The sequence below is a fragment of the Periophthalmus magnuspinnatus genome, chromosome 16 (genome assembly GCF_009829125.3).
Source record: "Periophthalmus magnuspinnatus isolate fPerMag1 chromosome 16, fPerMag1.2.pri, whole genome shotgun sequence".
NCBI classification, from domain to species: domain Eukaryota; kingdom Metazoa; phylum Chordata; class Actinopteri; order Gobiiformes; family Gobiidae; genus Periophthalmus; species Periophthalmus magnuspinnatus.
This window is the reverse complement of record NC_047141.1, coordinates 18258336-18285685: the sequence shown is the minus strand read 5'-3', so window position 1 is coordinate 18285685 and position 27350 is coordinate 18258336. Positions and strand designations below refer to the sequence as shown.

Here is a 27350-nt window from a genome sequence, read left to right as displayed (position 1 = left end):
GTTGGTCCATAATGAGAGTGTTCCTGTGCCCGGGATTAGGCTGCAGTGTACCTGGCTCTCAATGGGAAAGTGCAGAGATTAACACTTGTTCCCCAGCGGGCCCCTCCGAGACACTAAACAATCTCCAAGGGCTTCTGCTGACACTGGCGACTTCTGACACGCCACTCGTGTATAACAGGACTTCATTTAAAGTTATTCCACAAAATGATTTACTGACTCTAGTGCAAATCTCAGGTCTGTTTACAAGGGTTGGATAAAGGAGTGACTTGAACACATACAGGCAAAGAAGTACAATGCAGTGAATAGCTTATTGCATAGCTACAAGTTATAGTTTAGACCCAGGTGGACAGGTAGAATGAATTGGCTGCACATTTTTGGTAAATAATGTAATTGCTATTAGATGTGCAATTTATATTTAAAAATCTGGATTCTCTTCAGAGTGCACCTTGTAAACAACATTTTCATTTGACACAACACTGAACTATTAACCTAAATATGACTAATACAAGAATCCCAAGAATTTCAGAACATGTTTGTAGAGGTCTAGACAACAAAAAGATAATTTGTTCATTGTGAATATGATTTGATTGTGATATGCTGTGCTACACTAAATGGCATGAGACGATGTGAGAAATGACTGTGATTGGCTGACAGTAACAGATCGTTGTAATAGATGGTATTTTGGTAGAATTTCATTACAGCCCTGTTTGTTATGCGATTGTATAGCCATGCTAGTTGCGTGTTAGTGCTCCAGTCTCATTTTGTGTTTTGTAAAGTTTGGGATTTGGTCATTATTGATGAGTTAATAGTAAATGTTATATTTCTCTTTGTAGGTGCAGGTTGCCTATCCCATTTACTCCAAGCTTTAGGGAGGCTTCACCCTACACCATGAGCAAGGCTGACGCAGAGAGAATGCACTGACAAATGTTCTTGCTAACATTCTACCACTTCAGGCAGTTTTGATTATTAATTTCAGACTGCACCACAACTTATAAAGTGCAAGAGCCCTAACCACTCTGCTAACATGTACCTCTAGATGTTAAATGAACACACAACCTGAACTAAACTATATCTGATGTCAAGTTATAATTATAGCTTCAAAGAATCTGCTTTCTGCCTAAAATAAGAATAGATAATCTAGGGTTGGTGGCTGAGTAGAACAAAGTCTTTTACATAATTTCCTTGCAGTGGGGCCTATGTAACTGGATGGTCACTGTGGGAATTCTTTCATTTTCCTCTTTGGTCACACTAAAGCTTAATTAGAGACTGAGGCACTTGGAGAGAAAATATTCCATTCTAACAACCTCAATACAGCTATAAGATATATCTCCAACCACAGTGAGAAAGACTAGTAGGATTTGATTTGAAGAGCACACCAAGATGCTAAGTAACAACATAGTCCAACAGAGCTATAAATCTGTTTTGTCAAAGACAGGTCAAAATGGTCTTTTATGACAAATTTGTATGTAGATCCACGTGTGTAATGTCTTAACTGAACCTAATTACAGAGAAGTAGGACATTCTGTGTAGGACACTCATATTTGGAGCTCACAAATCTAAGATAAATGTATGTCTTCATGAACGTTCTGTCAGTGTTGTTATTGTTGACACTGAATTGTGCAGTTCTCAGAGCCTCCAGCAGATGGCGCACACATAATGTTTATATGACCATTATAAAGCCTGTACACAGCTGCTGTCAGTCTGCACACACTGCTTTTTAAAGACTCCCCATTTGGTTTAAAAGACAACCTTACCTCTAGTGCTGAGGTTTTCACTATGAATAAAGTGCAACATTTATCACAAGTCGTTTGTTTGGACTGCCTTCCTCTCGTTAGATCTAGGCTGTCTAACTTCTCTCTACAACACTTCTTTTTAACATCGGGCAAATATTGTATAGGTTTATTTTAAGTGATAGCATTCTTAAAACAAACAATATTGTTACCAGTAATCAGCGAAGGGGTAATCTGTTTGGGGGAAAAAACGTGTGCTACATCCTGTCCCTCCTGTTTCATGGGTTTTATGAGTTAAAACTTGGTTAACTGATGATAAATGAGTGTTTGTGCAGCTGTAAACGCGTTCACTCCGGAGCGCCGCTCAGCTTGACTCCACTAGGGGCAAAATGCTTGCACTTGTGAACGTTTGTCAAATAGTTCCTGTTTAGGAATGTGCGCGCAGTTAGCAGAGTTAGTGCCGTTTACTGGCGCACACGTTACACTCTGTGATATGTGCACAGGCTCCCGGACACTTCACAAAACTTTGTGAGACTTTCTGTGTCATGGATTATCTCTTGTCTATATCGGACAGTAGCGCGAAGGCTGTCAGGGCGCTGTCCCAGAGGCTGTGGCCCGCCGGCGGACCCGTTCTGCAAACTCTTCCGCCCCAGACTCTCCACAGCGGGACAGAGCACCGCCTGAGCCCCGACCTCCTCAAACGAGGTGCGTGTCTCTTTAAATAGTGCTTCGTGGGTTTGTTACAAGTGTGTTCAGCGTGTACTATCGTGAATCTATCAAGTTTAACACCATTTCACTTGAATTATCCGGATAGTTAAACCAGTATCACAACATGTGCTGTGCGCAACTCACACACGAGACTGAACAGTTTGGTTTGTCAACTGTTGTTCACGCTGTGCTTTTGGCTCTGGATCTACACTGCTTTGCTTCGCAACTTCCTTTAGACCTATTACAACACAGAGAGGTGTGCAAACCTACTTTTAACAACCCCTTCATTTAAAAACACATTGTTTCGATTTTACAATAACTTTTGAGTAGTGAGCCGCTCTCCTGCTATTCATAAATGCATTATTCTTTACTGGTGAACTGAGTGCATTAGAAGCCCATATTACACATTCTGTGGATGCAGACTTTTGGACAGTCACAGGACCTAGTCATTGGTTCCACTGAATGAACGTCTGCTGACTACATGGTACATGAAAACATCCAATGAGCAGTGAAGGTTTAGAAAAGCAAATTACACTAAATAGTGCTTTTTTTCATTTGAAATGATGCTGTGCGATGAAAGCAACATTTCTCAAACAGTGTTATGGGTTCACCTCTGAGGCTGTTGTTTAATGTTCATTAGGTGTTGTCCCTCTTTTGTTCTTTTTAGTTAAATAAAATTACACTTCAATAGACAAATATTGTCTTTGATGATGAGTGAAACGTGAGGAATATGACATATTACCATCAGAGTCTGTGTGATTAAATGTTGGCTATTATAAGGCCTCACATTTTGCTTTGCAGCAGCCTGCTTAGTTTGTAGTCCCTTGGTCATTCCTTCCTGAAGGTTTGAGACCAAGCACTATATCTCACACTAACTACTAAAGTAGTACAGTCTGGTGTTGTAGGGATTTGACATGGATAATGTTGCTGCATTTGCTTACTGACAATGCTGTAAATTAAATAATAAATAATAATAAATATAAATAAATACATGTTTTTCTTTATTTATTTTTCAGTCTCCCACTACCACATCAGCTGATAACATACATGACATTATAGTTTATAGTTAATATGTTACTTTCCAACTTGTATCTGTTTTAGTGCAGTGTGTGTAAAGGGCCCACTGCCCCTGAACTTGCATTTAAAGTTGTTTGTCTTGTTGACTGGGCCTTGACCTTTTTGCTGATTTTGTGGAATGTGTGTCAGTGTGAGTGTCAGGGCACTGGAGCTTGCTTGGGGAGTAAGCTCCAAAAGCTTATGCAGAATAAGAGACAGATTGCTTGTGAAATGACACAAACGCTCTATTAAAAAGGCCATTTGAACATTTTAGAGAAGTAATTGAGCATGAAATTTCTTTGACCTTGGAAGTTAACACAAATGGCAAAAAGAGGACTTTGATTTAAAATTGGTGAATTAAATCATAACCACAGCGGCACACACATTTTTCTTCCTTTCCCTCTAATCAGCAGTGTATGACTTTTCCTCAATACAACTTACATCAGAACAGAACACACATACACACATGTCAATATTTCAGTCAATATTTCAGTCTATTAATCCCTATAGCCCCATAATTCTTGTTATATTGTTGTTATATATATTTTGGTAACAAAACTAGGAACAAAATAATAAGTAATGCAGGAAATGTAGGATATAGATTCTGTCATTCACCATATTAGTTGTTTTCATGTGGAATTTCCCTGTTGATTATATGGTAATTTCATGCATTTTTTGTCATGTAAAAAATGAAAAAATAGTTGAATTGTGTAATTTGCTGTGTATCTGCGACAAAACTCATTATGGACTTTGTCAGGTACCATCAGAATAAGAACCAGCAGAAGAATAGTCATCAAAACTAAAGTTAAGAAAATGTAAATATCAGTAACATAAAGAAAATAAGTACAATAAGCCAATTTATCAATTAAATCCCCAGTGAAAATAAAGTAAACTTTGTTTTAACTTAAATTCTAAATCTATAGTATCTTCGTAAAGTATGTTAATATCTCTATATACAGTTGAGCAGAATATTACAGAAAGATTATACAGTGAAGCTATAACTTATACTCTTTTGATTATTGCTTTAGTGTTAAGTAAAGGTGAAATGCTATGACATACATCATTCTCTGCACCAGTAGTACATGGTTGCAGGCCCATCTGTGCTAACAAAGACCCCTGTATTAATTGCTGATGACACAGGTCATTGTAATAAGATGGAGATGCTGCTGTTGGTGACAAAGGGCTCTTCTTGCTCCTTGCTCAGCTCTGAGCCTGAAGCTGCTCCCTGATTTGTCACTATTCACTTTCACCTCGAGGCTGACATCATCTCCACTGTAATTATCACAGTGTATCCAACACATGCTCTTGGTGCGGTAATAGGGGATTTTAATCAAGTTAATTTAGAGAAAGTCCTTGGGCACTTTTTATTAGTGAGTCACCGGTGTTACCATTACAAAACACTCTTTGGATGGGGTCATTGATCTTATGAGGTAAAGACACAAGTGACAGTTGTCCCTAAGAATTACTAAATCATTGCCAATTGGAAGTAAGAGAATCTTAATCTTGATTTAAAATTTGATTCATTGCTTAACCCTAACTCCAATGTTCATATACCATTCTGTTCACTGATCCACAAAGTTGGTAACTTGTCATGAGCTGCACCTTTTGAGTGATAGGCACAATAATAAAATGCATACAAAAATACATCTTAAAACTAGGAATCATTTTACATAAAGATATGGCATACTTTATTACTCTGTTCCAGAAATCCTGTGCCTTTTGAAATTGAGGATCTCGCATCCAACATGATGAGAGCACCCTTTCTATAAGCCTGAAAAGTTTTAATTAGACATGCACTTGGCCAATAGGCACTTTGTACGGTATGTTTTAGGAGCGTTTTTGGTAAATATCTGGAGCTAATGTTAAAAGCCCAATGATACGCAATGTGAGACTGAATGTTGAGTATGAATTACATCAAGTGAAGGTATGAATAGCTTTGAGTACACACCTGTGTATCCTGTCATGTTGAAAAAAGATATCATACTTTGATATCACTAACCAGCCTTTCATCTCCTTTCACTGACAGGAAAATATCTCCAAAACTGAAATGAATTTTCTCACTAGACAGAAGATTTTCAAATCATCTTTCCTTCAAAATCTCAAAGCAATTAGCACCCTTGTCTGTGGTGCCCTGGCTTAGTAATAAAGAGTATAAATTGTGTTTTTATGGAACACTGGCACAGTTTTGAAATAATTGTTACAGATAAATGGACGTTTTCACATTTCCTGCCACGCATGGAGAGTAGAAAGACATTTACTTGAACAAATACAATCGCACACAATTAGCCCCAATCTCCAAAAACATGATTTACTTTAAAGAATGAGAGTCAAGCTGCACAATATAAGAACAACTCATTTAAATTGTATTATTGTGATTGATAAGGTAACTAAAGCTATTTTGTTTTGTGTGTGGGAAAAGTATAGCGCTGTATATCATCATATCACCCAGTCGTACCCTAACCTCAAGTCTACAGAACTAAACCATGGCTAACCAAGAGGTTAGCTTAAACAAAAAGCTGATTTAAATCAAAGATAAATATATTAAATATATATGTTGAATTTGCATTTTTGTTGTGCTGTTGTGCTGAGTTCCTTTCTGACTGTTCCAACACTAAGTACTACAGTTGTATCTTACTGCCAGTGGCTAGTTCCAGGGGTGGCTTGAACTACATGATTTGACTTTATAAATAGACCAAAGAAAATGGCTTCAGGCGTGCATTGATCAATCTGGGCTGCAGTGTGGTCTGTGTGGAACAGCCAGTGTGACACACAGCTCAGAGGCAGTCATCAGGTCATCTCTGCTTTAGCACAGAGCAAGTGAAAGAATCGAAATGAAATCTACTTCATCTACTTCATTTTAAACAAAAAAATGAAGCATTTGTGGTGTTCACCATGCTGTCTACTCTCATGACTGCGTGATAGTCATGCACACAGATTTGAGGATGATTTTCCAGTTGTGTCTAGCTATATGGAAATTCAGGGAGTGACTCAGTAGAACAAGCTGTCTTTGTGCGTGCTTCCTTCTATGCATTCAAAACTGTATATTAGAGGTAATTTGCACATCCTTTTCCAACAAGGTAAACGCCAATAGTTTTAGTGCTTGTTTTGCAGCTCAGTGGTGATACTTACATTTAAAAGTGAAATCTTTTCACTTCTCCTTTCTACAACCATGGGTAATGGCTACTTACACTAAGAACTATCACAACTGATATTAAAACTATTGCAGTCTCTCTTATGCCCAGAGCTGAGAAATATGTGTGGCGCAATGATTTGTTGAGTGCATGGATTAACTTTGGATCTTGATTCTTGCCTACAAATGGAGCTCGAAATGGATAAAAAAAAGAGGGGAGAGAATGTGCCTTTGTTTGAGTACATTCAGAAACAAACGTAGCCAGTTCTGATTTGTTGATAGCACATCAGAGGCTTGGACGTCTTCTAGTTGAATATAGTTTCCCTTCATGCAGTCTTGCCTTGAAATATTCATACATATTGAGGTTAAAAAAACAACAAGAAACTAACAAATAGCTTCAGCTAGAGTGAGAAGAAGAGTGAGAAGAGGAAGTTTTGAAGTTTTGTTTTGCCACCTATAAGGACACAATGTTCTGTTCTATTGAGCTGCAACTTTATAAACCAATAGAAGTTGCCTCGGTGAGAACATTGTGTCCTTTTCGTATTTATTCAAATCCCCTGTGTTGGGAACAGGACCCCTTTACTTTGGGTCGGTAAGAAGATCTGATAATGCAGAGTTTGTGTTTCTCCTCGCTGAGCTCATCACTTCAGTGCTATTGATTGTTGCTGTAACCAAAGAGGCTTGTAGAGAGTCGCCGTTGGGATACACAGTGCCGTGGCTCCATAGGCTGATTTAAATACAACACTAAATGGGGACTGACCAGGGCTAAACCGGGTCGAGAACTGAACCAGGGCCTAAAACTTGTATAGCTGGGCAATATGTCAAACAAATTAATCATTTTATTCCCCTCATACATTTTCAACAAAACAATAATATTTCCCTGCTCTTGCTATTTAACACAGCAGAAGTGGTCATACATCTTTTTCCAAAGTCTGAACTCTCTAAACCACATGCTACTGGCAGGAGATTGGCTGAGGACCTCTCAATTAAGATCCAGGTATATCACTGACGATTAGAAAGGACAGAATCTCAGTCTTGATTAACATTTGATTAATTACACAGTAGAGTTGAAACAAGACTGTAGAAGGAATAAAGCAGGAATATAAAGGCTAAACCAAGACGGCACACACCAGAGCTCATGTCGTCTGCAGCTTTGTTTATCGTGAGACACACGATGGCTGTAAGTAAAGCATATTCAAATCAGGCAGCACACACATCTCTGCCTAGTAACAAGATCACTATATCTTTGAGGTTACATTTTGACCTTCATTGATTGGTGTATTAATAATTATGTGTAAACTAAAATGATGTTTTTGTGTGTGGACATTGCAGCTGAATCCTATATCGTTTTGATAGGATTCTGTTCTATATTCTATTTTTATTATTCTTCCTGGCACTTCAATGTTAATCATTGCATTAGTAGTAACAATAACATAGATAGTAGAAGTAAAAGTAGTCTTTGGTTTGCATCAGTGGATATTGTATTATATATCTCCTCTTAAGAAAAAGATAGCCAAGGATCACTTTACTCGTTCTGTCCATGTTAATATCAATAGATTAGTCCAGGTGTGATCCAGGTGATGGCATCATTGCATTACATTTGTGTCAGTAGAGGAGATAAATGTGAGGAGATTCCACTGGCCTGACATTATTTATATATTCATGTATCCATTGATCAGAGCTAGACTTCAGACCGCACCATCCATCCCTTTTACTCCACATTCTGTTATACCCTCCTCCATAGGACTGAAATATGTTGTCCCCTATGCAGTGACCGGAATCCTATTGAAATTGTCCAGTGATTAACAAACAGGGAGTTTTCAAAGTGTGACAATTTGTTGGAGGTAGATACAAACATATGGAGGAAAAATGTATTAAGTAAAGCTAACATGAAATTACTTGCTATACGATTGGCCTCTTGGCTCTCTAAGTAAAACAAGAACTAAACAGGTGTAGATCAGGACTAAATTAGGATTGGATAAGGAACAAAGCTTAAATGAGGACTGAATAAGGTATACGGAAACCGGTCTGAACCATGGCAAAGATAGTTGAAGGTTGAATTAAATTGACAAATGATTTACATATTTAGTTGGTATTACTTTAGACTGATTATGATATATGTTTTTTTTTTTGCGATATTTATAGATTTTGCAGCTGTTGGATATTTCCTGTTTTGCACTTAGTGAATAGGATTTTCAAAGTGTCAGTGACAAATCCATCAGGGCAGATAGTACAGTTAATGATATGCTCCCATTGTTTCTCAGTATTGACGTACAGGCTTGTAGTTATGCGCTGCAGCAGTAACAGTCTTTACTGATCTGTCCTGTTCCACTTAACAGTATAATGATGGATGGCCACAGTTGTGATGCAAATTGTACTTGTGTCAATAGTCATGTGCACTGTTTTAAATTAACCTCTTGCTCTTCACACATGATTTGGTGCTTTAAATAGCATGCATCAATTCAAACAAATGTACGAGATAAACTTTCTTAGATCTATTTAACCATAGAGAGGATGTAATATTCATTACTATTTCAGGAACTATTCTAATTATTTTTAAACATTTTTAGGATTGAAAAAGTTTGGAGTAATGGTCCCATCTTATATTTGTTCTTGATTTTGATCTGTAGCATCTTGTCACATTGCTTTAAACCATTTTAGTGTCTGATGAAGCACTGGCATGTCTACGTCAGGAAATGGTGAATTAATCAAACTATATTTTATAGAGCTTTTTTCATTCTTCTAGCACAAAATTACACCTAATACCATAAGTTGACCATGCTGCCATCTTAATGGCCATTGTAGGTTAAAGGTTAATTAAAAGGATTTTTTTTATTTTTTTTCATCACAAAATTACTTTTTTTGTAAGTAAAATATATCAACAGGCACATTGCAAAAACAGCTGCTTATAAGAAAAGCATCACTGATAACATACTGTACATCACATGATCCAGCTTCTTATTCTGAATCATAGCTAAACAGCTTCACTGTTTTTTATCAGTGGAAACTCCTAGTTCAGGCTCAAGGTACTCCCCTATACAGTCTTCACACCCAGGTATATCACTATGGAAACAGCCATGTGACCCAGAATATAATTGTTTAAGTGAGTGTGAGTGTTAGATTGTTCTAACACTACACTAGCATGAGCTTTGTGCTAAGTCTGTCGATTAAAGTGGGGAAACCGTGTACCAGAGCTGAAGACACATTGACACAACAGGAGTGTGATGAGGCAGCATGGGGAGAGTGTTAATGTGAAGACAGGGCCGAGTCAGTACCGCACTATTGTGGCCTTATATACACAAAAGTACACACAAAGTACACACTAAACTGCAGTTCAGCAAAGTTCTCCACAAAAGCTGTGCAGAGTGGGCAGGTAGCACTATAGAGGCTCCCACTGTAATATTGGGTTCTGTGGAGCAGAGAAAATTAAACAAAACCGATACGGTTATTAAAATAAATCAATACTCAGATACTGATTAATACTAAAACTTGAAATACTCAAGTATCGATACTTTGACAAGGTACATTGGACTAAATTTGATCTCTGAATAGTTTTACAATGATCTTGATCTGTATCGTAACTAGTTTAGGGTCACATGGATAAAAAATCTCAGTCCGACTGAGAAGAACTTTTTTTCACGGGAGTCCTGACCCCAGAGGGGAGTCTATTGTACATGTGTTTAGTAATGGGAGAAACCAGAGGACCTGGAGGAAAACTACTCAGGCACAGAGAGAACATGCAGACACATATGCTGAACCCAGGACCTTCTTGCTGTGAGACTGAAGCCACTACACAATCTTGTTACCCAAAACTAGGACCAAATCACATCTTTCTCATTCGTAACCAGTAATAATGTGAGTAAAGTAATGATATGTCTAAATGTTGATCTAAACAGTAATTAAACTATGACTCAAATAGGACCACTATAAACTTTGAGAGCAGAGTACATTGTATACAAAACTACTCTATGGAGGCTTCACGCGTTGGCAGTTCCTCCATGTACCTTCTGTATTTTCAATACACTGTAGAAAGAAAAGTGTTCAGGTATTTTGGTATTTGTATCAGGGAGATTTTATATATACATGCACATATATATATATATATATATATATATATATATATATATATATATATATATATATATATATATATATATATATATATATATATATATATATATATATGAGACTTTAAAAAATGTCTCATATAGATTATAATAATAATGCATTAATCTTGTCTAGCACTTTTTATTCAAAAATTACTTTTGAATTTTGTGCATTATCCATTCCCTCCAATTTCACTCTTAATATTGATATGCCTTCTAGTCACAGCTGACAATCCTGCCACCACAATTTACATTGTTGTAAATACATTTATAGTGTTTTGCATAAGGACACAACAACTGTATGCACTAGCCAGCTTTGGGGCTTAATTGTAAACCTTCGAGTTTGTTGGTGCAACCTTCTACCACTGAGCCACTGCTGACCCATTTTTAATTGTGTTCCTCCATGTTTAATTCTTTCCCACTGCGCTGTATTGGAAAAATAGTATAATTTTGCTATTAGGGTAGTTATTGGTAGTTATTACTACACTACTACATTACTACATTGCCCTTTTCAAAAGACGAGGTATTGTGCAAGTAAATATTTGTCACCATCCATCTTTCTTGTGCGCAGTGAAAATAAAGCAAACTGTTTATACAATTCTTTAAATGTGTTTAGTTAATCTGTGTAAGCCAGACGCAAGTAGTTGAGATTGTTTATATTTATACTTATTAAAGAAGTTTGTTTTATGGACCGTTACTTTTCACACCAAAAGTAAAATCCACATGCAATCCATAATCTCAGTAACCATAAAACAATAAAGGGACAGTGATATTTCATTCAAATGAGTTGTGTTAAATGTAATTTATTATTGGTGGAAGTAAACAACGTACAGTTCTAGATGGTGCCCTCAGGTAGCACATTGCAGACAGTTGCATTCGATTTCTCATATATTTCTTCGTGTCCACCCCCAGAATAGCACAAAAAAGTTAAGTTGCTGAGTCTATCTGTCCTCTCTCTTCCTTTTGTAACTTTTAGAAAAAAAAAGGCACCTGCATGTGGCTCCTGTCCAGCACCTGTTCAGTGCAGTGTGGTGCAGAGCTCTGGCCTCCCCTCTTTCTAAATATAACATCTGGGCAGGACAGTGTAGGCAGCTGCGGGCACCAAAACAAGGGCGCTGAGGGTACGCGCTGCCTACCAAGCCAACAGGACTCCGGACTCTGGCAAGAAGAGTGGCGGGAAACTATGCATCTATAATAACAACTCCTGGTGCACTAACATCACAGTAGTGACACACACACACACCCCACCGCCCCAGTCCTGAGCACACATGAGGTGCAACATCTAGCATCATTGTGTCACAACAACAAACTGGTCTTGAACATCAAAAAACAAAAAAGGACAAAACAACTACCGACCTCTCTATTAGCACCGACAGGGTAGAGGGCGTGACTAACTTTATAGTCTTGGGGTGACCATGACTGAGGATCTGTCCTGTCCTTCAGACTGCCTCAACTATGGCGAAGGCCCAACCACAACTCTACTTACTGTTCACCAGACCACGGGTAGTGAACTTCTACAGCTGTGTCATCAGTAGTGTTCTGATGTCTGGCTTATTAGTGTAACTGTATCAGCTGCACTAAGGTCAACCAGTAGGGATTCCAGCGGGTGAAAACAGCGGGGAAAATCATTGGGACAACTCTCCCAGATATCAGTATCATCTATACCACTCACTGTCTGAGGAGAGTGCACCACATCCTGTGTGACCGGCACCACCTTGCTCATCACTTTTCCCACCAGATAGAAGGTACAGGTCCATACTGGCCAGAACAACCCGACTGACCAACAGCCTGAATCCTCAGGCTGTGAGGCTGCAGAACAGTGGCCCCCTTCCCTCTATGCCCCCTCTCATGAACAATAACCATATCCACCAATACAATAACATTTAGCTGGACTTTGCAATGTTGCATAATGACAAAGACTCCACATATGACTGTATGTCCCTGTGACGCACTTTACTGTTGATGCCCTTTATGCTGCTGCTAAGACTGTTACTGGTGATAACACATATGCTGCCCTGAATGTCTTTATTTTATTAATGTTTACACTGGGATTATTTATGGGGTTACTGTATGGGTCTACACCATTGTTATTGTGTTGATGCTCTAAACGTAATTTAGTTGTTTTCTATGACAATGACAATAAACTCTTGAATCTTGAAATGGTTGTGTGTTCTACTGGAGCATGGGGAATAGCGCTTGTTGACTTTCATTTTCCCTGCCTGCTTCAGTTTGTCATGGTTGTGTACAAAATGCTGGGGATATATATTTAGCCATGATTCATGTGCAGCAGATTGTGCAGGACTCGGCATGCTTTTGGAGCCAAAGATATACCATATTTGTTTCAGCTCTTGTTCACGGTACCGATGAATGTCCAGGTAGCGGCTGATTTGTACCTATACTGCATTAAGTGCAATATGATAACATGTAACCCCACCCCTCTAATACTAACACTTACTACCATTTAATTATATAAGTGCTGTACAGAACTGTGAGCTTTTCATTTAACTCACACACATGCAGTTAAATTTAGCTTTTTATGGTAATTTGATTCTGAGAAAAGGTACGAAAAAATGCAACCACGTTCTTTCATGTATTCATTTTACCCGGTTTTACCTGTATTTAAATATTTAGGGTCACATGGAGAGGAAGGTTATTGCTATTCCGTTCAGTTGTAAAACACAAGTCAAGATGTTTTTATATGCAAGACCTATGAAGCATTAAATAAACCTTTTCAGAGCTTTATCTTAAAAATCCAGTGTCCATCTATATACCAAAGCTGCCACCCTCTTATAGTTTGCCTGCCTTGTTGGACACATCAGTTGTTTCAAGCACAGACTGGTAAAGCTGTTGATTTGTTGTTGAAGTGACTTTTTTGTATTTACTTCGTGCTGTCTAAACCCTAGTGCCCTCATTGTCACGCATTCTTCTTTAAGTTGGCCAGCGAGCCATGACTTCTTGTGACTCTGAATGTCCCAGATTGGTCAGAACTGGCTGGTTTGCTTCACAGACAGCAGCTTCTTTCAGTGACAGTTACACTCTGTTATTGTATTTTAAGTTAACAAAGGGTCCAAAATACTACAGTTGACATTACAGTAGCTGCATTATTTTGGATCCCAGTGTAATGTTCCAATATTTCAAATGCATTATACATAATTTTATAAATCTATGTTCTTAATACTTGCTCAATTAACTGACAACAATTATTGTGATTTAGTTTTTTTTTTTTATATTATGGTTTCATTGCAGGTATTCAAAAATAAGAGCTGTTTCTTTGAGAGGGTGCCAGAGGTGAAGTAATAACACAGATTATCTCTTCATCTTGGTACTTAGTGGGTGGGATATAAAGCAGCAAGGGAACATTTTCTCCTCAAATTGTGGGTGCTACATGACTGTGTCAGAAAATGTCCAAAAGTTCTGCTCTTGTTGAGATTTCCTGGTCAATTTCTGTCAGAAGTGGTCCAAAGAATGGTGAACAGGTGAAATAGCTAAAGTGAAAGGTGCCAGAATATACACTGCCTATGACTGATTGGTGTAATCAATAAATTGCTAATTGCTGTGGCAACAGTTCTTATTTTTGATCGTTCTGAAACCCGCGGCTATTGAAAGGGCTGCCTTACATTGAAGTCAACAGATGTTCTCAGCCTCCAGCAGCAGGAGATGAAACCATATCCTTTGTGTGATGATGGCCAGTGCTGCTGTGTGTCTGGACTGTGAATACAATGGTCACTATCCACTGTGAGGTTTAATTTTAGCCCCATCACTGCCTGTCCATGAGCCAGCTCCCTGCAGCTCCTAAAGCATTTCTCCTACTCTCTGCCTTCTACCCTCTTTATGTTATTTAGTGGAACAATTAAATTATAAACAGTGCAATATAAGGCATTCCTATTTACTCTGAAAAATTAAAGGATATTTGAGTATTTGATTTTAAAATGAAGCTTAGGACCAGTGGCTTGGCAGAGCACACAATTCAATTATATGTTCACAGCCTAAATAATGTCTCTGGCACAGTACAGTATATTCTATTTGCAAATCCAATCAACACCTCCGCTTTTTATTACTGAGACCAGGTTACTTGTCCTCTGCTGGGAAAAGTGCAATTAAAAATAAAGGCATAGTAGACTGTATTTCATAACACGGATTCACACTTATGACGTACGGCTGCCCTGGAAATGGCTAAAACACAATCAGGCACATTCCCAAGCTCCGGTTTGAATTCTCCCACTGAAAGCAATCATCTTTCCAATGTTTTCATTTAGATGCTGAATAATGGATTTGGCACATGCACAGTTTATGCAACAATGCTTTTACTCAGTGTGGCCCTTGTCTGGGGTTTGTGCTCGCTCTACAGGTTATTTGTGAATTAGCCCTACTGTGACATGTTGACAAGATAAATGAAGTGTTCTGGGGATGTATTTATTCTTAAAAATGCCACAAAACCATTGTTCAGATACATTTTAAATCCAACTGTACACTTTTACATATACCTTAGTTATCTTGGACCATTGTATTGTCATTGTCAAGGTTAGTAAAAGTAGTAAGTAGTAAAAAGTTATACACACTAAACTTTGCTGTGTAGTACCACAAATCACCACTAGAAGAATTGTGTCATATGATTGCTACATTGTTAGTTTGGACATGCTATGCTCTTATTGTTAATGCTGCGGTCACGTGATTTGGCATTAGTTACATGTCATTCATGATTTAAGCGTGACATGCCAATCACACTAAATTACTTGTACATATTTAGTTACAATCAGCCACATGCGGTCCAGAGCAGTTATCATCTTTGGGTCTTTTGCAAGCCTGGATAAATGGACAGGCTTGTACATGAATAAGGGTCCAGTTAACTCTGCCTATACTCTGTGAGGGCCTGTGATTTAAATATTCAGAGAAGAAACCAAAAAGGAAACACAGTAATTCAGTAATCATTCCATAATCAACTATAAATGTGATGTTTAAACCCTATATAATTTATAACAGACCTAACCCCATACTTCTGAGTGCTCTGAGCCAATATTTACACCTGAAGCAGTTCCCATAGCTTTCCCCTCCCTCTCACAGTGTGCCAGCAGTCCAGAGCTCCACAAATAGCGTTAGCGGTGTATGACTCACCATTGGAGCCTGATCAGAAAGGCACAAATAACAGGGCTCATTACTCATGTGCAACACCTACCATCCAGCAACATTTGGCCGAGGTGTTGAGGTTTCCAAGTTAGCACAAAAAGGACCCAAAACAAGCCCCTGTCTGGACGTACATCTGTGGATAAATATAGAGCCCCATAGATAAAAAGGAACATTGCAAACTGTCCTAAAACCGCATGTTGTGCATCTTAAGAGTTATCCAAAACTAGGTCTTCCTTCTTCTTCCTGGTTCTTAGTTAAAGGTCTATGCCTGGCTATGTTATTACCATCTCCCAAGAGCATTCTGGCTTTTTCTTTCATCTCACCATCTCAAGCTTGCGTCTTTTATCTCATCACTGTAGTATTCACTCCACTCGCTCATCCCCATGTCCCAGCCCCCCATCTTCTCCTCCCTTTTCTTCCAACTCATTGACTGCTTTACACGATCTCTACATGCTTTCATTTTATTCATTCAATATTTTTTCCAACATTTTGTTTACCCAACCCCAGGTATCATAATTCAGTGTGTCTGTTCCATACCTACATAGAGAGGGTTGTGTCAGGGAGGGCATCCATTGTAAAATCTGTAATATATACTTTCTAAATCCCACACAAACTAGTCCACAGTGTTATTGACAGAGCCTATACAACCACTAGTGTTACTTATCACAACTCAATATGTAAATCCCTGTATATCAGCCAAAATTCTGTTAGCTGTTTTAAGTTTGTATTTGTTTTCTATTTCTCTTTCTATTTCTCTGACCACACAGTCTTGAAACTAGAGCTGCCAATTGAATCTCAGTTTTACTACCAAGTTTTGCGATTACATTTAAAGTCACGGTTTACGTTTTAAGCAATTTTTCTCTTCAGAGAGCACATTGTAAACAACTGGTATATTAGCATTTCAGAGAATACAAGAATCCCATGCATTTCACGTGTTTGTTTTTTATAAAAAGACATTTTTTTCTTTGCAGAGAACATTCTGTTATCTAAATAACCAATACCCTTTGCAATTTTATAGTCAACTCAAATTACACTTTCAGTTAGTTTGCGCATATATATTGTGCATTCCTTGAAACTAATCAATAATAACAGTAATATCTCTTTAAATACCTGCCTTTTCACTTTAACCACTTCTCCAACAGCATTCCCAATCATCCAACCAGCACGTTGCACTCCCCCCTCCCCTCTCTCTCTCCTCTCTCTCCTCTCCATTCCCGTCAATAGCTTCCCAACTGTATCCATCTTCAGAACAGTGATGGAGGTCAGCTCTGTGTCTCGGGCACGGTGAACTACTTTAAACCCGTGTCATTGCTCTGTGCGGCAGCTCGGATAAGCAAACGCGAGCGGAGAGAGAGCGAGAGTAGGAGAGATAGTGAAAGAGGCAGTATGTGAGGCAGTGTGCGTGCCATCGGGAGACAGAGGAGAGAAAGACGTCCGGTGCAAAGTGTCTCAGAGCGCTGACATTCACTGGCTGCTTGGCTGGCTCACTCACTGCTGACGAATGAGTTGTCTACCCACGGGGCTGCGGGGATACGGCAGCTTGTGACGGCAGGCTGCGCGGGGGACAGAGGAACATGAATGTGATGCGTACCTTGCCTCGCTTGCTTTCAGATACCGGCCAGAAGAAGACCCCCGAGAAGAAAGATGGGAGGCGCATGTCGTTCCAGAGACCCAAAGGCACCATTGAGTATTCTGTGAGTACATTTCCTCCATTAACTCTCTGTGTATAGTCTCATCATATGTTTTGCAATGTCTTTCTGCTTCACTGCTGCCATTATTATTACTGCTGCTGCTGGTGTCTGCTTGGTAGCTCTCATCCCTAGCCATATGTAGCGCCTGTGTTTATGTGTTGAGAGTCAAACCGTGTGAGTCCATGCGTTGCGCTCATTAGTGTTGGGGAATTTTCTGGCTTTCTCCTACACGTGTATCTATCTGTTGGTGGCTGTTTACAAATGCAGTACTCTGTGTGCATACTGATTGCAAGCAGCTAAAGAGGCTGTCCAGGGATATACAGATCCATTTTGCATGTTGATTTATGGAAAGAGATAATAGCACAAACAGGACCATGGCAGGAGACAGACAAAAAGAAGACAACTGGCCATATGCACAATTGTTTTTCTATTGGTCTACCTTTGTGCCGCACATTGGTAAAGCATTCCAACACACAGCGAGCTGTACTCACGAATGACCTTCCAAGTGCGTTGTCATTTCTATTGATTTAGCTGTTGTGTAGGAGAAAGGGGGAGAGGGGTGTGAGAGGGGAACAGCAGGGAGAAAGAGAGAGAGAGAGGGTGGGTGAGAGCTTGCTTGTTCCCTGGCGTGAACTGAAAATGGAGCTTGTGTCTCTTGCTTTGCTTTAGTCCATGTGTTCTTCAAATGACCCTCAAATTTCAGGACTGTTTTCTCTTTGCTTCCCTCTGCGTGGCAACAGTGAGGAGTGCTGTCTGCTGTGCAAAAAAGCTAAATGAGATCGCTCAGCGTAAGCTCAAATATCTCCATTCTCTGTTTATTTTGGTGGGTTGCTTGGTCCGCCCTCATGCCATCCCGTCTCTCAGGGTTTTGTTGGTTATTTAAAATTATCGGCTCCCTTCCCCCCATCGCTCCAACACCTTAGCAGACCGGGACCACCTCCAGCATGTCAGTCATTCTGTATGTGTTGATTGACAAGTCTCTTGTTTACTTGCAGAGGGCTCAAATCACCAAAACACCATGCCCACTGGGAGCAGGGAGCACAGACAGAAAAGCTCAGCATAACAGGGATTCTTTATAAATACTCACGTAGCACATTGGGCTATTAGCAGCCTTCAGTCTCCTTTTGTAGCCGCCTTATTAGATTGCTGATAGCATGATGGATGGTGCGAACACTGACAATTATTGTCCCATAGTCTAATATGCAGAAAGGAACTCGCTTGAGCTGTTAAAAGCATTGTGACCAAGCTATTGAAATAATTATTTTAAGATGGAAACTATATTTGTCAATGAAATAAGAGGACTTAATATCATGTAGTGGGCCTTTTCTAGGTTTTTAAATTCACAGGTATTCTCTAAATGGCTGCTGTATAAAGATTGGCGCGGTTAAGGTGCTCTGCCACTTTACTAGACCCTTTTCTTCTAATCAAACAAATCACTAATACAAAAGTTGGGGTTTGGGAATGTGAGAAAATTAATGTAACAGATGTATTTAACAGTAACATTGGACAGTTTAGCTCTAAGCATATTTTGCTGCCTAACCTGCACTTACAATTGCGTGGCCAACAGAGTCCCCGTGATGGAGAAGCAGCTCTATCTTAAACTCATCTCCTCTGCCGGGGATGAGCGACCGGAGCCGTTTCCTTATTTCTCTTTCCAGCTGATAAGTTTATAGTCTATCGCTCTGCGCCCACAGGAAAAACTAGGACTTCCTCTTCTGCAGCCTTATCAATACTATCTCCCTCCCCTTGCCATCTACCACACAGGCTTCTTCCTTCCTGCAAGCTGATGATTTTTTTTTTTTTCATATTGAAAAATAACCTGAGCAGATGCAAGCCGCATCTGCCTAGACACTGATAACACCAGGTCTATTCAGCAATGTCCAGCAATTGGTTTGACCTGTGTCCAATTAAAAAGTGTTTGAAGGCCATCACCACAACAGGAGATGGATGAGGGGCCAGGCAGACACAAATAGTAGTGCAAAGGTGAGCAGAGTGAGCTCTGATTGGACAGACAGTCAAATAAACCAGAGCTAGAACAGTTTAATGATAGGTGACAGACTGTTATCCAGTAACAGAGGACTCATTGACAATCGTCACATTCATGGTTTCAGTTAACAGTCTGGCCTGATTTTTGTTTATCATAAACAATTTATATGTTTTGTCCTAACACTAGGTTGAATTGTATGTTGAAACCTGCCTTGCCTTTATAAATTATACTTTGCAGACAAATTATCGGCCTATGTATTCTAAGTGCCCAAATTCAGTTTTGCAGTTGTCTACTATGTTAAAACTATTACATTTTTATTGTAATTGTTGTTTACTATTGTTATTTGTTACAGAAGAACCAATTTACAGTCAGTCTAGACAGGAGATTACTTTAAGTGTGAATTGGGCTTAGGTTGTGATCCTTTTGTCTTGATCACTTAAGTCCCAACTATAAATAGACACGCCATGAAAACTGATTTTGATGTTTTTGTCTTTATTGACAGACAACAAAGTATAATAAGTATTAGTACTATTGGTAGTGTTGTATTTCGACTATGTCCTTTCCCCCAGTAGATTAAAACACTACCTATTGGCATTTTCCTTGAATCTCCCATTCCACTGTTTTTTGTTTGTGTATATTCATTATGTCAGTAAAAATAGTGAAAACATGTCAATACCATCTCACCCCTTTGATTGCGGCATTCTCCCACATGCTCTTCATTCAAGTGCTCTCAGTGGCACTGGCATGGCAAAGCTCTCATTACATTTTGTTCAGTTCACAAGTGCTGTCTGAAGAGAGCAGGATGGGGTCTGGATCCATGTGTATAGGCTGTAGACTGAGGGACAGAGAGACAGACTTGGCCTTCATCAACAAATTCTGCGCAGTTCCTTTTCAGCACGGGATTTATAATATAGCAAATTTAAAATGTTTAACAACAACTACCACATCAGTAATTATATTATATAACCTTGCATCTACAAATAAGGAGTAAAAAAGAGTAGGAAGGCTTTCTCCAACAAAACTAAAACAGAACAGATCTTAAGGAAGACATGATATGCTTTTTCAAACTGTATCATGCCATACATAGATCATTATTTTACACTTTGCTCATTGTAAACTACAATATTGATCTAAAATTACTTAATAATAGAAATGGGTCCATTGACTTTCAGTTCTATTCTGCATAACTCAAAGGTCCCACCTCATTGTAGCAGTTCCCTCTAGCAAGTTTTAGGCTTTCATTTACATTTTTTAAAAATTGTTTTTTGACCTTACATATATGACCTGGATTTTTTTTAAGTAATTGCAAATGTATAGAAGTGATGGGGGTAGGTGAAAAGTGAAATTTTCAGAGCACTCAAGCCTCAAATGCAGGATAAAGATTGTTCAAACATACAAGAATCAGCCAAACAACTAAGCTAATTATGAGAGATGGTTAAATGGTTGTGTGTGTTTTTTTTTTTTTGTTTTTTTTGTTTTTTTTAAATAATTCAAGCAGCTCAAGTTCACACTCATATTGTATTCATTTACACGTGGACAAGGTGTAGCAACAGCTCCAGCTAAGACTGCCAATGCTGTAGAAATGGTGGACATTAGATGAGTCATACTCGAGCCAGGTGTCTGTGTGTATGGAGATGCACACACAAACAATGGCTTGTTCTTAACTCTGCTCCCTCCTGACAATCACTCACTCTGATTGCATTATTCAGCACTGAGAAGGAGAGGGGATCCCACTGTTTGGGCTCTTTCCCAGCTGTTCATTCCATACAAGCAGCACAAGAAGCAATAAGAGGATGGAGAAAGAATGGTGATGGGGTGAGAAGTGCAGAGAGAAGGGAAGGTACATGTAAACAGACACATGATTTTACAGCAATGTTCAAAATGGGACGGTGACTAACAAAGTAAACCCAGTAACTCAGCTATACAAAAATGCCTAGTTCTGGTTCAGACGTTCCTTAGTCTTGCTTTGGATATAACTGTATCCAGCAAAAATCACTATTAGTTGTGGTAGTCCGAGATCTCTTTAAAGACATTGACTGTATATCGCAATGACACAAATTTGAAAATTTCAGGTGAGAATTTCTCTTTCCCTGTCTTCTTATGCCATAGAATATACCAAAATGAATTACTTTTGTCAGTATATGTATTTATTAAATTACTCAGACTGTATGCTTGCAGAGGCACAACTCATTTTATGTTCGCATATTTGTTAACAAGCAGTTAACAAGCAAAGTGACATCTCCATCATAGCAGCCCCTGGGTTTGGGTTTCAACTGTATGTCTGTGTTTGTGTTTCAGAACAATAATACTATCAACACTATCAAGGCCAGAGAGAAACAACATGCTCTACTAACTGTATAATTCAGAGTTGACATGTAGCTTATTGGGATGAATTATTTGAAATCATGAAATATTATGTTGTCCTCTTGTAAACAACACCAGAATGAAAGTGGTGAGAGATCAGTGAGAATTGCAGGAGTGTGCAGGTGGGGGATTGTACAGTGGGGCAAAAAAGCATTTAGTCATCCACCAATTGTGCAAGTTCTCCCACTTAAAAAGGTAGATATACTTGAACTATGAGAGACAGAATGGGGGGGATCCAGGAAATCACATTGTAGGATTTTTAATGAATTCATTGGTAAAATAAGTATTCGGTCACCTACAAACAAACAAGATTTCTGGCACTCACAGACCTGTAACTTCTTCTTTAAAAGGCTCCTCTGTCCTCCACTCATTACCTGTATTAATGGCACCTGTTTGAACTCGTTATCAGTATAAAAGACACCTGTCCACAACCTCAAACAGTCAGACTCCAAACTCCACTATGGCCAAGACCAAACAGCTGTCAAAGGACACTAGAAACAAAACTGTAGAATTGTAATGAAGGAGTGGCTTAATAAGCAGCATTTCAAGGTCCTGGAGTGGTCTAACCAGTCTCCAGATCTCAATCCCATAGAAAATCTTTGGAGGGAGGTGAAAGTCTGTGTTGCCCAGCCCAAAACATCACTGCTCTAGAGGAGATCTGCAGGAGGAATGGGCCAAACTACCAGCAACAGTGTGTGAAAAACTTGTGGAGACTTACAGAAAATGTTTGACCTGTCATTGCCAGCAAAGGGCACATAACAAAGTATTGAGATGAACTTTTGTTATTGACCAGATACTTATTTTCCACCACAATTTGCACATAAATTCTTAAAAAAATCAGACAATGTGATTTTCTGGATTTTTTTTTTTCTCACTTTGTCTCTTATAGTTGAAGTGCATGTATGATGAAAATTACAGGCCTCTCTCATCTTTTTAAGTGGGAGAACTTGCACATTTGGTGGCTGATTAAATACTTGTTTGCCCCACTGTAGTTTGTGAAAATAAATTATTAAAGCATTAATAAGGTTAAAAACAATAGTCGTTAGCGTCAATGTTGATCATTCAGTTTTGCATTGTTTATACTCTCTTTTAGGTCTGGTTTGGTCAAAACTCAGCTGTTGACTATGGCTATGTCCTACAATGTTCTAGATGTGCCAAGTTTGTTTCTGAATGCCCTGTACTGTGACTTCTCCTTCAGTCACATAAAGCCAAGCTAATTTTAGGTCATCGTTTATCAGAACGGTCATCACTCGCTGCTCAAAATGCACATGCCATTGGGCTAGTAACCGCAAAGTCTCCATGGAAACTGTCACACTAAAGCTGCGTTTCATTGTTCATTTAAAACACAAAGTGAAGGCTCTTAGATATGGCCTTATGGCTGATTAAACTGTATACTGGGAATGTTTCTGGTTTGATTAGGCAAGACAATTCATTGGGTTGATTGTGTTTCTTGAGTTTATTTTGTTTTTTCTTTACATGCTAATCTGTGGGTTACAGAATTACGTCAAATTAGGGTTGCTGCCATGGCGATATATATTTTGAATTCGGGAAAAATTGTTGCACTTTGGAAGCTGATAACCATGAATAGGCTATTTGTAAGTAGGTATTGAAATTCAGTGTATTTGTGAGTAATCTTTTGCACCGAATTATCATACTGTTCTAAAGAAACAAGTGATTGAGGTGAAATTGTAACTTGGGTGGGTGAAGTGTTTTGCCCAGGAGCACAAAGCAGCCTTCACTGTTTTGGGGCAGGCATCAAACCACCAACCTTACGACCGGTCAGTCTGGGTCAATAATAATTTTTTTGTGGGTGGACATTTCATTTCTCATTTTTCATTTCTTTACAATACAGGAACCATTCATTGTATTTATTGGAACATACTGCCATCTAAACGTAGTTCTGTCATAAACCACTGAGATTACATAATGTTGACCTTTACTACCGAGCTCATAGATTTGCTCTCAAGTTCCAGTCCTTATGTTGTACCAAGACGTGACTAGATTATTTAATGAAGCCATGACTGGGGTGTCTGCATGTCTGTCCTTACATCAGTAATTCTCTAATTATGACTTCCAAGCTTCTGACATTTAAAAGTAAAACAAGTCAAATATTTTCTTTTCTGGTGTGAAAAATGTCCCGTTATTTGCCTTTTTCTGTTTTACAAGGTTACCTGTAGATACACGTCATTCACTTCCAAGATGGCCGCCCTCAGCTCGCTCCAACCTTAATTATTCATCCCCAGTTGTGGATGAATAATGCGTTCTATTGATCCTCGCGATAAGCAGATATAGGCGCAACTGTCATTAGTGGCTATGATCCTGATCGTGGTGGGACTTTCTCCTTGTTTTCCTGTCGATGTGTCAATAACCCGTCTGCACCAGTGGATCACTTTAACATTGTCCTATCCTCTGTCTCTCTAATTGAGTTGAGGAAGCCTTGTCTAACTGTACGATCAATAGCTACATCTACAGGATTTGGCAAAGTACAATGTGCCAGTATTGGTTCAAGGCCCAAGTGAATTGCCCAAATTAAATGATAAAGACTTTATTTAATTATTAACTATTGCTTTATTAAATATCAAGCCACAATGTCTATCCATTCATTCACATAATATGCTCACAATATTATAACACATTTTCAGTTAGTGGAATTTGGAAAAAAATCTCAAATCTAAAAGGAGTTTATGTACATTTTGCAGCAGTACGTAGTTTTTGTAGTACTGAAAGTTTAAACCATAAGGGATATTATATTGTTTAGTAATAGTAGTACTTTACTCTGATGCACCTTTTGTCCAGGCTTGGGGTCTGCACAAACAGTACAGTGACTTATTCTCTTATTCTGGCTTATGAAATCCATGAAGTGCTACGAAGACTTCTCCTCCTGAACCTCTGCGCCCACCTTCTAATGTTTAATGCTATGTTTATATTATATTATGATAGTATATTTTTGTAGCAATATTTGAGTGTTTTCTTGTCAGCACAAGTCACTATTTATAACCCTAATGCCATGGCTTCCTGTGGTGATGACCATATGCTCCTATCAAACTAACACATAGATCACTTAATGATATGTGCTCCACTAAAAGGTGCTTTCAGCCTGTCTGCAGACCTGGAGCTGGCCCATGCTCTGCCTTTGTGTCCTGGGCAACAGAGGAGCTATAAAGCTAAAAATAAATAGTTCATGGATGAGGCGGCTGCAAATAGCACAGAGGGAGAATCAATGCCGTGCCCTGAAGCTGCATGGAAGCAAAGGCCCGGGCCAATGAGCGACCCCACATACGGTTCCTTATAGGACACAAGTAAAACACTTTTGGAAATACAATGAGTTGTTATATGTAATGTCTATATGATAAAGTTCAGGGGTAATATCTCAAGAAGTCATACCACCCTGAGAATGTCTGAGAAAGCCAAGCCGCCTTGGGCCTTGTTAGTATTTTGATTCAACTGTGAATACCAGGTGATGCAGTGGCACAGCAGTGCTTCTAGTGTCATTGGGTTTGTAAGCAAGACACTTCACCTACCTTGTGCGTATAGCAATATTGTATGAGTGATTTTGGTGGTCTGATGGTGTAGACTGGCACTTTTGTTGTTTTTTCAAATCTTTTTAGCCCTTGTTTATGCTTGGACTAGTCCTGGTTTATTGCTGTTGTAAAACTACTGTACTTTGTTGTTGGTGGACAGTGTAAAATGACCAGGACTTCAGATGAGTTTTGAGTCGTCCTTCTTCCTATGAGACAGGACAACACACTGCATGTCGTGTGGTCACGGTGATCTTCCTGATATAGGATGATGGATCATGTCAGTGTGTGATACTGTCAACAGATGTGTCCTAGGGCAGCTGCTAATGCCATGGTTATAATAGAAATATTCAGGTGTTTGTCAAGAACACGATGGTAAGGTCTGTGTACAGTTAAGGTAAATTAGGAGGGAAGATATTGCATTAATATCAAGGAAAAGGACCCATGTAAATTATATAAATAAATTCCAGAATAAAATAGTTCCCCATCTGTTATATTAGTAATACATAAATATTTACATTATATTTCACATCTCTAACTGTGAACACATTCAGATCAGCTAAATGTACCTGTTAGTGAGACTGGCTCGTTCGTAATCACATTTCCCTGTGGTTGATAAAGGCCATGGTTATGTACTGTCCTTATGAGGGATGTCCTCTAATGTAATTTCATATTAGAGAAAAGATCAAATTATAATTTTGTTGTAGCAGGCAATTGAATTATCCCAACAAACAGCTTTGAATATATATCTAGAACTATCTTGACCTTGAGTCTGGACATGAAAATTTGATTAGATTTTGTGGCGGCATTTGTTTAAAGGTTTTCATTCTATTTCCTAATGCCAGACAACACAGAAATTATGGATCATATGAGAATATTCATCTACAGTACATTCAATAAGAAATATTTTCTTTAAATTTGGTTACTGTCCTGCTAGGTGCCATTTTCAGGACTCACCATACAATTTAGCATACAAAGTAGTATAGTATATTTTATTTTAATTTGTTTATGCCCCAATCTTTCATGTTTTTCACTCTAAAACACACTGAACTTTAGATGCGATAGGTGTTATTGGTTAAAATTATCCAGCTTTGGGGGCCAAATGTAAAGTCTGTAGTTTTGCACTGTATGTAGTCATACAGAGAAAAGTTCAAATTAAATTGTGACGACACATGCAATAATCAATATATTGCGCCATTATTTGTAAGATAAAAAATATTATTTTAATATTTTACAAACTGTATTTCTTTGTTAAACCACTACTGTACAAAGTTATGAAATACACCCATTTTAAACTAGACATTTAAAATACATATTGTTGCTCAAATTAAGTGCTGCAAATATCTTATAATGGCTTAATTTAGGTTTTAAAAAGATGATTTAATGACCAATGGCATTTTTGGGTGAATCCGGACTGCTAGATCTACTGCTCGTTTCTAAATAATCTTCAATTTCATGAGTTACTTAGTTAAATCATAACATTATTGCTGCATCCCTTTGCCTAGTTCAGAAAATTTTACATCTATTTATGGAGCCATGGTTGCTAGTAGTGACACTGACTTGTTTTAAAGACATATTTCAGTGCCACAGAATATCATACCCAACATGCACCCCTACAGTACACGTGTAATATGTTTCTCTCTCTCCCTATGTGTGTGTGTGTGTGGTTTCTTTTGGCTCCACTGTGACACAAGTTTTCTGTGTCTCCTTTCAGTGTTTTATTAGTCAACTTGTGCCTGATTCTGAGCTGTCTGCTTGTCTAATGTGTACTACTTAAATATTTTCATGGAAATGTTGTATTCTTAGAAGAAGTTGACAAAGCATTTGGTCCATTGTGTGATTTCACTGTGGCAGACTGATATAGATGTGGCTGCGTTTCTGCACCAACAGCCTCTTTCAACACCAAAAATGTACCTTTATTGAACTAATTTATTCA

The 27350-nt window shown here is 38.6% G+C and overlaps 1 protein-coding gene across 3 annotated transcripts in view; it reads left to right on the top strand.

Annotated features, from left to right (window-relative positions):
• Positions 1-27350, top strand: part of oxr1a (oxidation resistance 1a) — a 133010-nt gene that overhangs the window by 73184 nt on the left and 32476 nt on the right. For 2 of the 3 annotated variants that reach the window (XM_055227528.1, XM_033981697.2), the window contains exon 4: positions 17466-17548. In XM_055227528.1, coding sequence (XP_055083503.1) covers positions 17466-17548 — 83 coding nt within the window. Of the gene's footprint in view, positions 1-2155; positions 2436-17465; positions 17549-27350 lie in introns of those variants that run through there. The other variant, XM_033981698.2, reaches the window with a different exon arrangement.